Consider the following 14,696-nt stretch of genomic DNA (forward strand, 5'->3'; position numbering starts at 1 on the left):
ATTCTACCTAGCCCTGTCAACTTGCACTGGAACATAGCCCTCTATACCCCTGCCATCGATGTTTCTATCCATATTTCTCTTAAAGGTTGAAATCAAACCTGCATCTTCCACTTCCACACTGGCAGCTCGTTCCACACTCTCACCATGCTCTGAATGTTCTCTTAAACATGAGGACTTCTAGGCTGCCAGTGTCTCAATTTTAAAACTCTCATTTTTGTGTTCAAATATTTCCATTATCTCACCTTGTCTCTTTAATTTTACCTTTCCAACAATTGTCTGGGCTCTCAACACATCTTCAGGTCCAGCTCTGACCAATTTTAATTTGCTTTAATTGTACCTTTGTTCCTTCAGCTTCACCTCCTTAGGCCTTATGGTTTTCAAATACCCTTTCTAAAGTTCTGCACCTCTCTCATCTAACATAAGACACTCATAAAATATCTCGCACCAGATTATAGTGACCTGTCCTGGCACCTCTTTTTGTGTTTTTTTTTCTGTTTCAATGTACAGTGCCTGATAAAAGTATTCAGCGCCCACAACTATTTTCACATTTTACTGCCTCGTTTTCTAAATTTAAAATATATCGAAGTAGGATTTTTTGAGCTTATCTACAAAAGATTTTGCATTGTATCAATTCAAAAGAAAAATTCCAAAACTTGTCAACAATTTACTAAATATTAAAAACCAGAATTGTGAGGCTGATAAACTATTCATCCTTTTTGTAATTACGATGCTAACTTTCCTTGGGTACAATACTGTATACTACCTTACCAACTCACCCAATTTGTTGATGTAGAAAATTGGAGGATCACCTGAATAAATATCCCCTCTCTCATAAGGTCCAACAGTATGGTAGAGTTTCAACAGACCAAAACAAAATGAAGACAGAAGAGCATTCAAGGGAAGTCAGGGAAATGATAATAGTGAAGAACAAATATGGGGAAGGAGGAATGGGCAAATCTTTCTCCATCACATTGTGCAAAGCTAATAGAGTTATCCAAAAAGATTATTGGATGTAATAGCTGTGAGAGGTGGTTCTACTAAGTACTGAGCAAAGAAGGATGAATAATTTTGAACTGCTGAGATTTCAGGTTTGAATTTTTTTCACGCTTTATAATTTTCCCCACCTTCTATCTATTCACCTTTCCTGCCCCCCACCTTTTTATTCTGGCATCTTCCCCCTTCCTTTCAGTCCTGAAGAACTGGCCCAAAACATCAACTGTTTATTCATTTCCATAGATGCTCCAGCTGACTTGCTGAGTTCCTTCAGCATTTATTGTGTGTGTTACTCTGGATTTCCAGCATCTGCAGACTATTTATAATTTTCCTTTTTGGGGGGCTCTACTGTGAACAAAGGAGCATGTGATTCATAAATAAAAATTCTCAGTTAAATTGATCAAAATCTGGTTGTCATGCTAATTTATATGAAGAAAGGTTTGGGGGCTGAATGTTTTCGCAAGGCACTCTACATATTGAAGTTCAAATTTATTGTCATTTGTCTTACACATGTATATAGCTACACAAAACATCATTCCTCGGGTTTTGGTACAAAACTCAGCACAGATGGTCACACACGGCACAAAATAATATTAGCACAAGTCCCTGAGTGGCATGACCTGAAGATTGATAGGTTGACATAAAGTGCGAAGTGCATTTTTTATGTAAACAGTATAATGTTACTGATACTATTGTAGTAAAACGAGCAGTCGTATAAATATGTAAAACAGCAGCAATGAAAGATGGAAAGTGACCAGTGCAGGATGAGAGTGTGTCTGTGAGTGAGGGAGTGAGTGGTTGGTGGTTGGGCAGCTGGGCATTCAGACAGGGTTTACATGTGTGCTGGGTGGCAGCAGAGTGTTAAGAAGGCAAACAAAGCTAATCTTTAAAAATAATTGTACTTGGGTTGTTTACTGAGTTGAAGATGCAATGTGGAAGGAAATTGACTAGTTCTTATTTTGAGTGTTGGTGTGGACATTTGTTTCCTCTTCTAGTTTGACCCTTTTTGCAAAGATCTGTGAAAAAACGGTGCTGAAGCGTGTTCTGAAAGAATTGTGGAAGATTGTCATGAACACAATGGAGAAAACTATTGTCCTGCCACCTTTAACCGATCAAACGGTAAGCAGCAATTTTATTTTTAGTGTGATATATTGTTACAAAGCGATGCAGCATAGCTCAGTGATAGGATTGCTCTACAGAGTGTCTGTACCAGTATTCATTTTGCACATGCTGTCCTTAATCTTGTTCATTACAAGTCCTGATGAAAATGCAACATAGCAGAGAAAACTACCACATGGACTGGGTTGCCACCTTGTTGCTTCCTAGCATTTCTCTGAATTAGGTCTTTGGTGAATGTAAAATTAAGAGGAACGATTCTATTCTAAGCCTTGTAAGCATTATTCTTGGTTGCCAATGCTATAACTGTTATGGAACTAAAACAAAGATGGATTGTTCTGTAACAATTTGGCCTGAGTTCAGGAAAAAGAACAAATAGATATCCTGCTCATTTTAAAAGCTAAAAAGAACTCTGTGATTTTAATCACTGATATTAATTGCTTGCAAAATAGTTAACAATGCAGGATCATTAGCATTTCCCCATCATTAAACAATTACTGTTATTAGGAGAGTACTGTGCACAGGTGAAATACATATTCTTTATTTACTAATTTTTGAAAAGTATTAAGATCCATCAAAGAATGTTTTTTAAAAAGTAGTTCAAATATTTTTAAAGTAATTCTGTTGGCAGTATTTTATTGATTTTTGATAATAATGCTGTGGCATTTTACCAAAAGGCCATAGACTCTTAATTCCTACTTTTAAAACCAACTTATTGAAAAAGTTGCATTGAACTAGAAAAATAATAGCAATATACTGGTCTGATTATCATTTTCTTTAATTGTTCTGCTCTCTGGTAATGGCAGATGATTGTAAGTACAGCACTATGTGTCTGTCTGTCTGTCTGCTGTACGTTTACTAGAATCAGCCAGTAATGTTGTGTGTGGCTGCGCTCGTTAGTGTATGCTGCCACAAGCTGATGCACATGGCTGACCCTGGTTAATAATAATGACCTTCGCTGGGTTCCCATACCTGAAATCTCCCCCTGTTTTGTCATTTGAATGTTTGCTCTTTTGGATTTAAATAAAGACCTGTCGAAATTGTGTTGTATGTTTACAGCTCAATTCTGGATGTGCACATCATGGAAATGTCTATTTTGGTAAAAGCTAACTGCTTGTATTTGTTGAGATGTTATTATGTGTATCAGTTGCTACCACTATTTAATTAATAGCTGCAGTATATATGTATGTTTTGAAATGCTGGCTGATTCTTTTTCTGCAAGAGATACCTTTTTTTAAAATGCATCTGCAACTATGTTTTATTTATTTTTGTTTTGTAATAAGGGCTGCCAACACTGATTATATGCTGCAATCTTAACCAAAGTTCTTAGAATATCACAGCTTAGCTCTTAATTGATTTGAGAATCAATGGAATGTATTGTTGGATTTTGTTGATGAAAGGCAGTACTTATACTGATTCACACAATACAGGATAAATTTCAAATCTTTAAGAAGTTATTTTCAGTATGCACCATGGATAATAGATTCATATTTAGTGAAATATATCAAAAAGAAAATGCATTTTGGAGTACAACACCCAAGTACTGCCATGTGGGTAAAATAATTTACCGTGGAAATCTTAAGCACACTTTGATGACATTGTTTTTAAAAACTTTTTTAAAGTTGTACAGGCCTATTAAGTGGGGAAAAGTTCCTTTAAATAATGCAAACACGAGGAAATCTGCAGATGCTGGAAATTCAAGCAACACACACAAAATGCTGGTGGAACGCAGCAGGACGAAGGGTCTCGACCCGATACGTCGAATGTACTTCTTCCTATAGATGCTGCCTGGCCTGCTGCGTTCCACCAGCATTTTGTGTGTGTTCCTTTAAAATAAGATGCCTTTTCTCCTGTAATATCTGCCACAGAAATTACAGGAAACAATTTAAATTTCTGATAATCATCATGGTACATATTCAAGCAGTATTCACATTAACCAACCAAAGTTAGTTTGCTGATGTGGCTCTCTTAGTGTTGCAAAAAACTGAGTATGTCAAGAATCTTCTCAAGACTGAATCTTCCACATCTTCACATTTAGTTGATCAGCCATAATGAAGATAGGACAAGAAAACCAATCTTAAAATATTGTAATATTTAACCCAAATGTGTGAAATTTACTAACAGAGGTAACATATCTTTTCAAGGAAACCTGCAAATAAACATGTCCTTGTACACACAATAGTTTTGATGCTTAGTCATGATGCTAAAGGAATCATGACTAAGTTGTTATTGTGCATTGAAAGTTGTGATCTAGCATGCATAGGTACTCTTCAGTGGCTTTGATTTGATCTTCAGTGAATATGATTGAGATTCAATCTCAGATTTATCTGAGTTTCAACCTCTCTCAGACTCCTATAGAATTCTTATCACCACCAATTCTGTTCCAGACTCCAATATAAATTGAGCAAAACGTGTCATTTCATCCTGGAGAAAGAACTAGCTCCCATTCAGCAGTGTAGAAATGCAGCTAAAATAGCCAAGTGTGAAAGTTCACTGGCAATAGGCAAGAACAAAACAAGAGATTTATCATTTTCAGCATATTATATCCAAGAACAGTTAACTCCTGGAATTCTTACAAAATCCAGTAATTTTGATTAGATGAGATTAAATTAAATGATGTAACAAAATTCTCCGAGCATAATCTTCATTGTAACTAATATTGTCAGATAACTGTGAAAGTTCAGGCAGTGGATTTTGGGTGGATGGGGTATGTTGATTTTAATTAAGTTTAGTTCAAGGGTTTAATTTCATGATACTGGAACTAATGGTCTAGAATTTGTGATGAAAAATTATGAGAAGACGGAGCTATTTGTTATAAAGGATGAAATCTGTTGGTAACTTTTAGAGAGCACACACAAGTACAATTAAATACAGAAAGATAGATGATACAGTGTTACAGTTGTGATTCCCTGTTCTTCTGTAATGCTTAGCCACATTCTTCAATAAGATATACAGATCATGAAACTGTTGAAAACTTAAAGTATTTACAGATTATTTAAAAAGAGAGCCTAAAAATGTTATGCTCCAGTGGTGGAGGTGTGTGTTTTTAGTGCACCAAGCCATAACAAAATACTTATAGCTCAGGAGAATTTAATGGTGTGGATTGTCATTCTCTCTAATAAATATTCTAAAATAACAATTTCAATTTTTAAAACTAAATTGTATTTCATATTCTACCCCAATCTCATTTATATTACAATTTAAAACTGCATGCTGTAAAATGCTGGAGAACTTTCTTTTAATGTACATTTTACTTCTCTCTGAGAATTTTTTGATGTGCTTGGATGGAGTCAATTATGGCAGGTTCTATTGACCTCTGACAATAACCATTATAAATAGATGAAGTCCATGTCATAGACATTACTAAATCTCTATGGGCTTCATTCTACAAGGTCAGCAGTGAGTGCTTTAGTCTTGTTGATTGAAAATGGTAGCCCATTACTTCTGAAATCTGATGTAAAGTTGTCTAGAAATAGGATTGGAATTTTGATGGATTGAGATTTCCCTAATTCTTGCCATAGATCTTCTTTAAGAAGTGCAGTTTTGAGATTCTACATGTGTTGCAATTGTCCCAATTCCACAATAAATCATAAACTTCAGCAGAACAAATGAAGCTTGCAGGCCTAGAGCTGGTTGGCCACACTATGAGACTGTCATGTAATTCTGTCTGAGGCCTCATATTTTGCACAGTTATCTTTGTCTTTGCCCAACAGAAACAAAATTGAAACAAAGGACAATATGGTTTTAATAATAATATTATTTCATGCTGCTATTGTTTAAAAATACATATGGTTTAGATTGGGATATCAAGTTGTATTAATTTAAATTTTTCCTCCTAACCAAACTTATGAAGCTTAGGTAGAACTTTTATTCAGACAGAAAAGTCATGGAGCATGGAAACAGGCTCGGCCCATCACATCCAGCCAACAGTGAAAACCCGTCTATATTAACCCATCTTGCCCCCAATTTACTATGCCGAGGCAATTTAGGTGCTCATCTAGACACTTAGATATTATTATCTACTACCACCACTATCCCTGGCAATGAACTCTCTGGATCAAGGGTTCACAACCTTTTTTATGCCATGGCCATTAATCAAGGGTTCCATGGACTCAAGATTGGGAACCCCTGCTCTAGATGAAAAAATGTCTCCATCTGGTCCTCTCTTGTCCTTGCCCTAAATTTACATCCTCTAAGATTACTCACCTCTGATAAAGGGAAAACATTCCGCCAGTATATCTATAGTCCTCACAATTTTATAATACCTTGGTCTTATTCTCCCTCCTCCAAGGAGAAAACAACCTCTCTAGTCTCTCCTGATGATTGAAATGTTCTGTCCCAGGCAACATCCTGGTGAATCTCCGCTCTATAACACCTTCCCTATAGTATGATGCCTAGAACTACATGCAGTTCTCCTACTTGGGTCTAACCAGTGTTTTATAAATTTGGGGTGGGAATAGACATATAATAAGATGATTTGTGAAAGCTTTATCATTCATCTGGAATTTGAAGAGAGTTTACTAGTCCTACAGAACAGAAACTGACTGTGCTAACTATCAAGTGCTTTATTTTGATTGATCAGCACTTGATCCATGGAATACAATGCCTTGGTTATTCATGTTTTTATTGGAATCAGGTTTATTATCACTGACATGCATTGTGAAATTTATTGTTTTAAGCAAGATATAAAAATAACAATAGTATGAGGTAATGTTCATGGACCATTCAGAAATCGGAAATTATCCAGATGTTTCTTAAAATGGAGTCTGAGTGATGTTGGTCTTTACTTATTAGTCTCCTTAAGTTGCAAATGGTGGGACATTCTCAATGCTCTAGTCTCACTGGTGCATGACATTAATCCAGAGATCTTTAACTCCTTAAAATCTGCTTGCAGTATTTGGCCCTGTTGCTGTCTTTGTTGCAGCATTTCAGTATCATTCTTAACTGTGGTATCTAGGATGTAATCTACCATCCTAGAATTACAGTACTACGCAAAAGTCTTAGGCATATATATAGAGCTAAGGTGCCTAAGACATTTGCACAGTACTAAATTTGTCAATAGGAGTGCAGAGTGAATTTGTAAGTCTGGCAGAAACAAAGGATATTGGGAATGGTGAGCATCACAGGAGGGGTATGGGACAGGTGGCAGAGAAAAGGAGTGTCAGAGCAGCAGGTGGTGTGGGTGCAGACATACCCTGAGACACCAGGCAAGATAATTTGATTCCAAATGATTATTATTAATCATTATAGTATGTCTCTCTGGTGTTTCCTGCTCCCTCCCCTCTACCTTCCCCTTTTCCAACCATGATTCCCTTCTCCCTGCCCCCTTCCCACTCTCAGTCCACAATAGAGACCCATATCACAAGATGGTATCACATCACTCACAATATGTCATGAAATTTGTTTTCTTTTGTGGCAGCAGTACAGTGCAATACATAAAATTACTACAGTACTGTGCTAATGTCTTAGGCTCTCTGGTTTATATCCATATACTTAACACTTTTGCATGGTAGTGTACATCTGCAACCACAGAAACACCCTCCAAATATAGGATCATTATGCATTGCTCTCTTGTCCTTTCCCTTCTCTATACAGTTGACACACCAAGGGTGTAATGGACTTCTTCTGGTTCCCCTCCTTCATTAGCATTTAAAAAACAGCCAGCAAACAAGGTGCCTTCTGAGTCCTTCTGAAGTGCCTACAAAACTTGTCTGCCTGACAATCATTTTCTGTTTTCATTTAATTTGGGATTTCCTGGGATTATCTGATTATCCTACACAAATGCATATATCTGTAATTGGGACTTTGGATTCCATAGTTCCAGACAAAATAAGTAGATATTTCAAAATGTATCTGTAAATCAAAAAGACCCACATTAAAGTTATTTAAAGCTTATCCCATTTGGAAAAAGTGTGGTTGAAAGTTTAGATGTTATCTCGAGACGTATTCAGTGGTTGCTGTGAGATACGATAGGCTCACAACATTTGGTCCATTGCACCATGCACCATGAAATCAGCCTTGTGTGAGGCAGTGTCTTTCCTGTATAACCACCACCCAAGGAATCAATTAATTTAAAAGAAATTAAAATGAGTCATTTTTCTGACTTCTGCTTAGTACTTGCTCATGTTGTCCCCTTGAACAGAAGAAAATGGCCTTTACAGGTGCTGTGAACCATTATGGCCACTGAAAATCCTAGAAGTGCATCCCAATGAGTGCTGCACATTCTGTGCCTATCATGGATGCTTGATGCATTAATCTATCATCAGCACAGGTAAACAGGAATGAAAATGTAGACTGTGAGTCATGTAGTTGGTCCTAATTTTAAACAAAATTCTATTTTTCTTGGAGATGAAGTCTTTACTGTGCTTACAAAGGGCCAGCAACACAGATGTGTGACCTCCATGATCAGAAGTCAGGCTGGCAGAGAATGGACAAGGACTCCTCTCTGTTGTTAACGCAAATGACACATTTCAATGTATGTTTTGATTTACACATGATAAATAAACTAGAATCTTGAAATTAGATTGCTTAGATGAGCAAAAACAATCCAGTTCCAGACAAGTAGTTTTTGACACTTTGACTGATTGGATGAGGGATATGCAATAATTCAGCTACAGATTGGATTGATATATGGAGTGGTTAAGGCATAGACCTTTGCATTTTGTGTGAAATAGATATCTTCAGAAGAGGAAGGTAAAATGCTGTAAATGCAAATGTGGTATTTTTATGTGGTGAATGTGGGTAAATGGCTCATCTTTGAATTGGTGTAACAGGAGGTAGAGAGCCAACATTGTTGGCTTGCACCAGTCCGTTAGCCGCTGCACCTCCTCTCTGTGTGCTGACTCATCGTTCTTGCTGATGAGACCCACCACGGTCGTGTCATCGGCGAACTTGATTATGTGGTTCGAGCTGTGTGTTGCACATGCTGTGGTCTGTGTACAGTATTTAAATGTGCTGACTGCTGTCATAGTTTCAAAACCAAATAGTCTCAGGTTTGTTGCAAATCTTATGTTTTTTCCAAATGTTATTGTTCCATAGGTAGTTTGCAGTACTCTTCGGTGATCTTGAGCCTTGCAAAAAAAATAGAACATTAGGAATCCACCTAATTCCTATTGAGATAATCTGACACTATTTGTTTACCAGCACCATTGATGAGGTTAGTATTCCCCATCCATCATTACCATGCAAGAAGTGGTAGTGAGCTGTCACCTTCAAACAGTGCAATCCTTCTGGGGAAGGTATTCTGTGCCTTGAGAGGAAACCTGCTGATGCTGGTATTCCCATGTACCTATAGCCCATTGATATCATTGCAATTCATTTTTCTGTGTTGTTATTACTTGGATCTCACGATCAATAACTTCCCTGTGTTTTCTTGCAATATTGAACACTGGCACCATAGAACTTCCCCCCACCCCACCCCCAGGACAGAAATAGCTAAAATGAGAAGACATAATTTTAAAGTGATTGAGAAAAGCATAGGGGGGATATCAGAGGCAGGTTTGTTTTACACAGAGAGTGGTAGATACATCAAACACACTGTCAGTGGTAGTGATGGTAGAGACAAATACATTTAGAGCATTTAAGAGACTTTTAGATAGGCAAATGGATGAAAAGAAAATCGAGTCAAGTCACTTTTTATTGTCATTTCGACCATAACTACTGGTACAGTACACAGTAAAAATGAGACAATGTTTTTCAGGACCATGGTGCTACATGAAACAATACAAAGACTACACTGAACTACTCCGAATATTGAGGAGTCTGATTGCTTGCAGGAAGAAACTGTTACATAGTCTGGTCGTGACAGCCTGAATGCTTCGGTGCCTTTTCCCAGATGGCAGGAGGGAGAAGAGTTTATATGAGGGGTGCGTGGGGTCCTTCATAATGCTGTTTGCTTTGCGGATGCAGCGTGTAGTGTAAATTTCCGTGATAGCAGGAAAAGAGACCCCAATGATTTTCTCAGCTGACCTCACTGTCAGCTGCAGGGTCTTGTGATCCGAGCTGGTGCAATTTCCCAACCAGGCAGTGATGCAGCTGCTCAGGATGCTCTCAATACAACCCCTGTAGAATGTGATGAGGATGGGGGGTGGGAGATGGACTTTCCTCAGCCTTCGCAGAAAGTAGAGATGCTGCTGATCTTTCTTTGCTATGGAGCTGGTGTTGAGGGACCAGGTGAGATTCTCCGCCAGGTGAACACCAAGAAACTTGGTGCTCTTTACGAACTCTACCAAGGAGCCGTCGATGTTCAGCGGGGAGTGGTCGCTCTGTGCCCTCCTGAAGTCAACAACCATCTCTTTTGTTTTGTTCACATTCAGAGACATTGTTGGCTCTGCACCAGTCCGTTAGCCGCTGCACCTCCTCTCTGTATTCTGACTCGTCGTTCTTGCTGATGAGACCCACCACGGTCATGTCATCAGCGAACTTGATGATGTGGTTTGAGCTGTGTGTTGCAGCACAGTCGTGGGTCAGTAGAGTGAACAGCAGTGGACTGAGCCCACAGCCCTGGGGGGGGCCCCATGCTCAGTGTGATGAGCACAAATGGAGGGGAATGTGGGAGGGAAGGGTTAAATTGATCTTAGAATAGGTTTTAAAAGTCGGCACAACATCGTGGGCCTGTACTGTGCGGTAGTGTTCTAATTGGTATCTTCAAGATTAAGATCAGATTTCTTTCCCTATTGTTTGAGAAGATGACAGAAAAAAGTGTTCTATTTCCTTATTGCCATAAAGACCACAATAGAGTAAGAAAATAAACTTTATTTTTACACTTGGTACTAATAGTTAACAAAAACTATTTACAATTGTGCATGGGTCTAGAAATTAATTTGTAAACTTGGCCAATAGATGCTTCAGATAATCATACTGGCATTAACAGTCAGACAGACATACTTTATTGATCCCTCGGGATCAATAAAAGGACACCCTAATGGCTCAGGGTGTCTGACACTCCGAGGGAGGAATTGTAAAGTTTGATGGCCACAGGCAGGAATGACTTCCTATGACGCTCAGTGTTGCATCTCGGTGGAATGAGTCTCTGGCTGAATGAACTCCTGTGCCTAACCAGTACATTATGGAGTAGATGGGAGACATTAAAGAAGGCTATTCAACCTATCCTGCCCATATCAGACCTACACACTGCAGTTCAAACATTCCCCAGTCCTCTGCTGATTATCCTAAGCTTTACAAATTATTTTTCCTGAAGTACCTATTCAATTTCCTTTTGAAAGTTGTGATTGGTACCTTTATCCACTTTCGCTGGTAGAGTTTGCAAGCATACAGCTATATGTTTTTTTAAAAAAAGTTATTGTACCTCCTCTTTTGTCAATCATTTGTATCTACCTATGCTGGTACTTGAACAACTTGCTAATTGTGCAAATAATTAAATAAATAAATAATGAGAACATGAGGAGTAGAGTCCTTGAAAGTGAGTCCATTGGTTGTGGAATCAGTTTAGCGATGAGGTCAGTGAATTATCCACACTGGTTCAGGAGCCTGATGATTGAAGGGTAATAACTGTTCCTGAATCTGGTGGTCTGGGAGCTAAGCTTCCTGCACCTCCTTCCTGAAGATAGCAGTGAGAAGAATGTATGGTCAAGATGGTGAGGGTAATTGAGGGGTTAACCCCATCACCTATTTTTCTTAGACTAAGTAAATTCTGGGCATTGAATATCTAATATTTACAACCATTCTCAACAGAGAATATTTAATATAAACTTCTTCTAAAAAAAAATAAAATGCCTTTCAGCAAGTTATGCAATGAAAACATATAGTCTTATGTAAATACCTAGAAACAAATTTAAATATCTTCCACAGGACATTTATTTTGTATCATAAGGTTTACTCAAATTACTAGTTACCACTAGATGCACAACAAATTGCCTTGTCAGATCACAGGATGTAAAACAAGTACAATTATACGTTCATTATCATTGTAAAGCACAGAACCCCCATCCTCTCAGTTCTCAGTTATTTAAGTCAGTGAGCTAAAAATATATATTTGTGATGCAGATGAAGATGAACTACTTTAGAAGAGGGTAAATTGGTTGAGATCGGCATGGAAGACTTAATTTTCATCAGCAGTGTCATTACATTTATGTCAGCAGGCAGAAAGATTAATCACTCTGAATGATATTTCCACCTAATTATTGTGTGTTAAATGAGAATAATTGAACAGGTTGATTTAGAGCAGGGGTGGCCAACCTTTTACATTCCATGTGTCAATTTTTTCACACATGAGTTCAGATGCGCCGTACAACTCTTGTACCCCCCATTCAATTCTTGTAAAAAATATGTTAATATAGACATATTTAGCATTTTACATGATGTATTGATTTAATATAAAAACAAGATAAACATTACTGACCTTAATGAGACTTTTAACAAATATATTTTGTCTTCTTTTGATTTCTTCCTTTTTCTTAATCACATATTCTTTCCATAACTCAGACCCAAACACTAGCTTCAGTTTTCATCTATTTCAATCTGATGTTGTTTTATAGTGTCTACTAAGATTATGTCTTCTATTATGTGAGAAAGTGTTTTCACAAACAATGCGCAACGGTTTTCCTGACAGACCCACTATAAATAAGAACTAATTTTCCCACTGTTCATTGAATTCACCCTTACTATCACTTTCTGCTTTTCTTCTGCTCATTTTCTTTTGCACTGTGATGGGTAACTGAATGTAAAAACAAGGCTTAATTTTCGAACAACACACACAAAATGCTGGTGGAACACAGCAGGCCAGGCAGCATCTATAAGGAGAAGCACTGTCGACGAAGGGTCTCGGCCCGAAACGTCGACAGTGCTTCTCCTTATAGATGCTGCCTGGCCTGCTGTGTTCCACCAACATTTTGTGTGTGTTGTTTGAATTTCCAGCGTCTGCAGATTTCCTCGTGTTTGCTGCTTAATTTTCGAAAAAGTACAAAACTGCAAATGTTCACAAAGGACGAACAAAGCACAATTCCATAGCGCACAAGTGTCAATTGTAAACTGACTGGCAAAAACTTGCAACACACCGCTGGTGAAGACGGCGCCTCAGGATCAAACAAGCATCAAACGTGTATTGAACAGTTATGGAACGACTGCAGAACAAAATCCTTCTTTCCTAGTTTGACTCATTGAGCATTTTTTAAAAATTGAAACAGATTAATGTGAAAGAAGATAACATTTGCCAAAAGATGTGCATGAAATAATAAAATTGCTAAGTTTTAGATTTATTCTGAGTAAAACACAGTTATAGCTCTAAACTACTTGAATTTCTGTAACAGATTTTTTTTCTACAAATTGGTTTTTTGGTTAATACTTTTTGTATGAGTAGGCTTACTTTTTTATTATTATCACTGGGGTGCAATGCACCACTTTTGGCGCACGCGCTATAGGTTGGCCATCTCTGACATAGAGTAATATTCTTACCAGGATTGTTCATTCAAGTCCAATTTGCCCATCACCTTTGTGTTCTCTAACCTACATTCTCTCCTGGTTAAGGGCAGCCTTGATTTTAAGATTTGTCATTATCATCATCATCATTATCTGCCGTGTCATATGACGAAGGCAATCATGGTGTCCATGGTTGTTCTTGGCAAATTTTTCTAAAGAAGTGTTTGTTATTGCCTTCTGGGCAGCACCTTTACAAGATGGGTGACTCCAGCGTTGTCAGTACTCTTCAGAGATTGCCCGGCATCAGTAGTTGCTTAACCAGGACTTGCAATATGCACCAGCTGCTCATATGACCATCCACCATCTGCTCTCATAACTTCACGTGACCCTGATAGGAGAGGCTAAGCAGATGCTACATCTTGCCTAAGGATGACAGGCAGGCTAATGGGGGTAAGGAACATCTTACATCTCCTTTAGTAGAGAGGTATCTCCACCCTGCCACCCCATATGTTTAATCAGTCTCCTGCTAATCTCTTCAGTCTCCTTCCTGAGATGTAGATGTTGCTTCAGTTCTATCCTCCAGGGCATCCCTGGTTTTAATTTTTCTGTTATTGACAGTTGTGACTACAAGCTCTCAAGTAGGCTGTTCTGGAATTATTTTTTTTCCCTAAATATCTTCTTCTGCACCTCTGCACTTTTTCCCTTCTTTCAGACGTAATATTGGTGAAGTTTTTCCTCACCTAATGGGTTAGATCAGGTTGAACCAGGCCAACAGACAAGACTACCAGCCTGTAGACACAGGTGCCAATACATTTATTGATTGGGAGCCCCCACTGAAATTAATGTCCAGTGCAACATTGGGGTCAAAGCATTGATTAGACCTTGCGTGGTATGTCCAGAGTGTCTGCAGCTTACCCAAGATTTTTAATTCTATATATGTATGTTATATTGACTGGCTGCATCACATCTTGATATGGAAACACCAATGTCTTTGATTGGAAAATCCTACAAAAATAGTGGATATGATCTGGGTCCATCATGGATAAAGCCTTCTCAACCACTGAGCACATCTGTACAGAAGTGTTGTCACAGGAAAGCAGCATTCATTATCAGGGCCACCAACCACCACCAGGGCATGCTCCCTTCCTGCTGCTGCTATCAGGAAGAAGGTACAGGAGCCAAAGGACTCACACCACAATGTTCAAGAATAG

General features: G+C 38.2%; 1 protein-coding gene across 4 annotated transcripts in view; it reads left to right on the top strand.

Annotated features, from left to right (window-relative positions):
- The window catches only part of LOC140739717 (protein unc-13 homolog A-like), a 287,569-nt gene that overhangs the window by 241,069 nt on the left and 31,804 nt on the right, over window positions 1-14,696 (top strand). For all 4 annotated transcript variants that reach the window (XM_073068158.1, XM_073068159.1, XM_073068160.1 and 1 more), the window contains one exon: window positions 1,989-2,112. In XM_073068158.1, coding sequence (XP_072924259.1) covers window positions 1,989-2,112 — 124 coding nt within the window. The remainder of the gene's footprint in view (window positions 1-1,988; window positions 2,113-14,696) is intronic.

This window comes from Hemitrygon akajei, chromosome 16 (assembly GCF_048418815.1).
Source record: "Hemitrygon akajei chromosome 16, sHemAka1.3, whole genome shotgun sequence".
NCBI classification, from domain to species: domain Eukaryota; kingdom Metazoa; phylum Chordata; class Chondrichthyes; order Myliobatiformes; family Dasyatidae; genus Hemitrygon; species Hemitrygon akajei.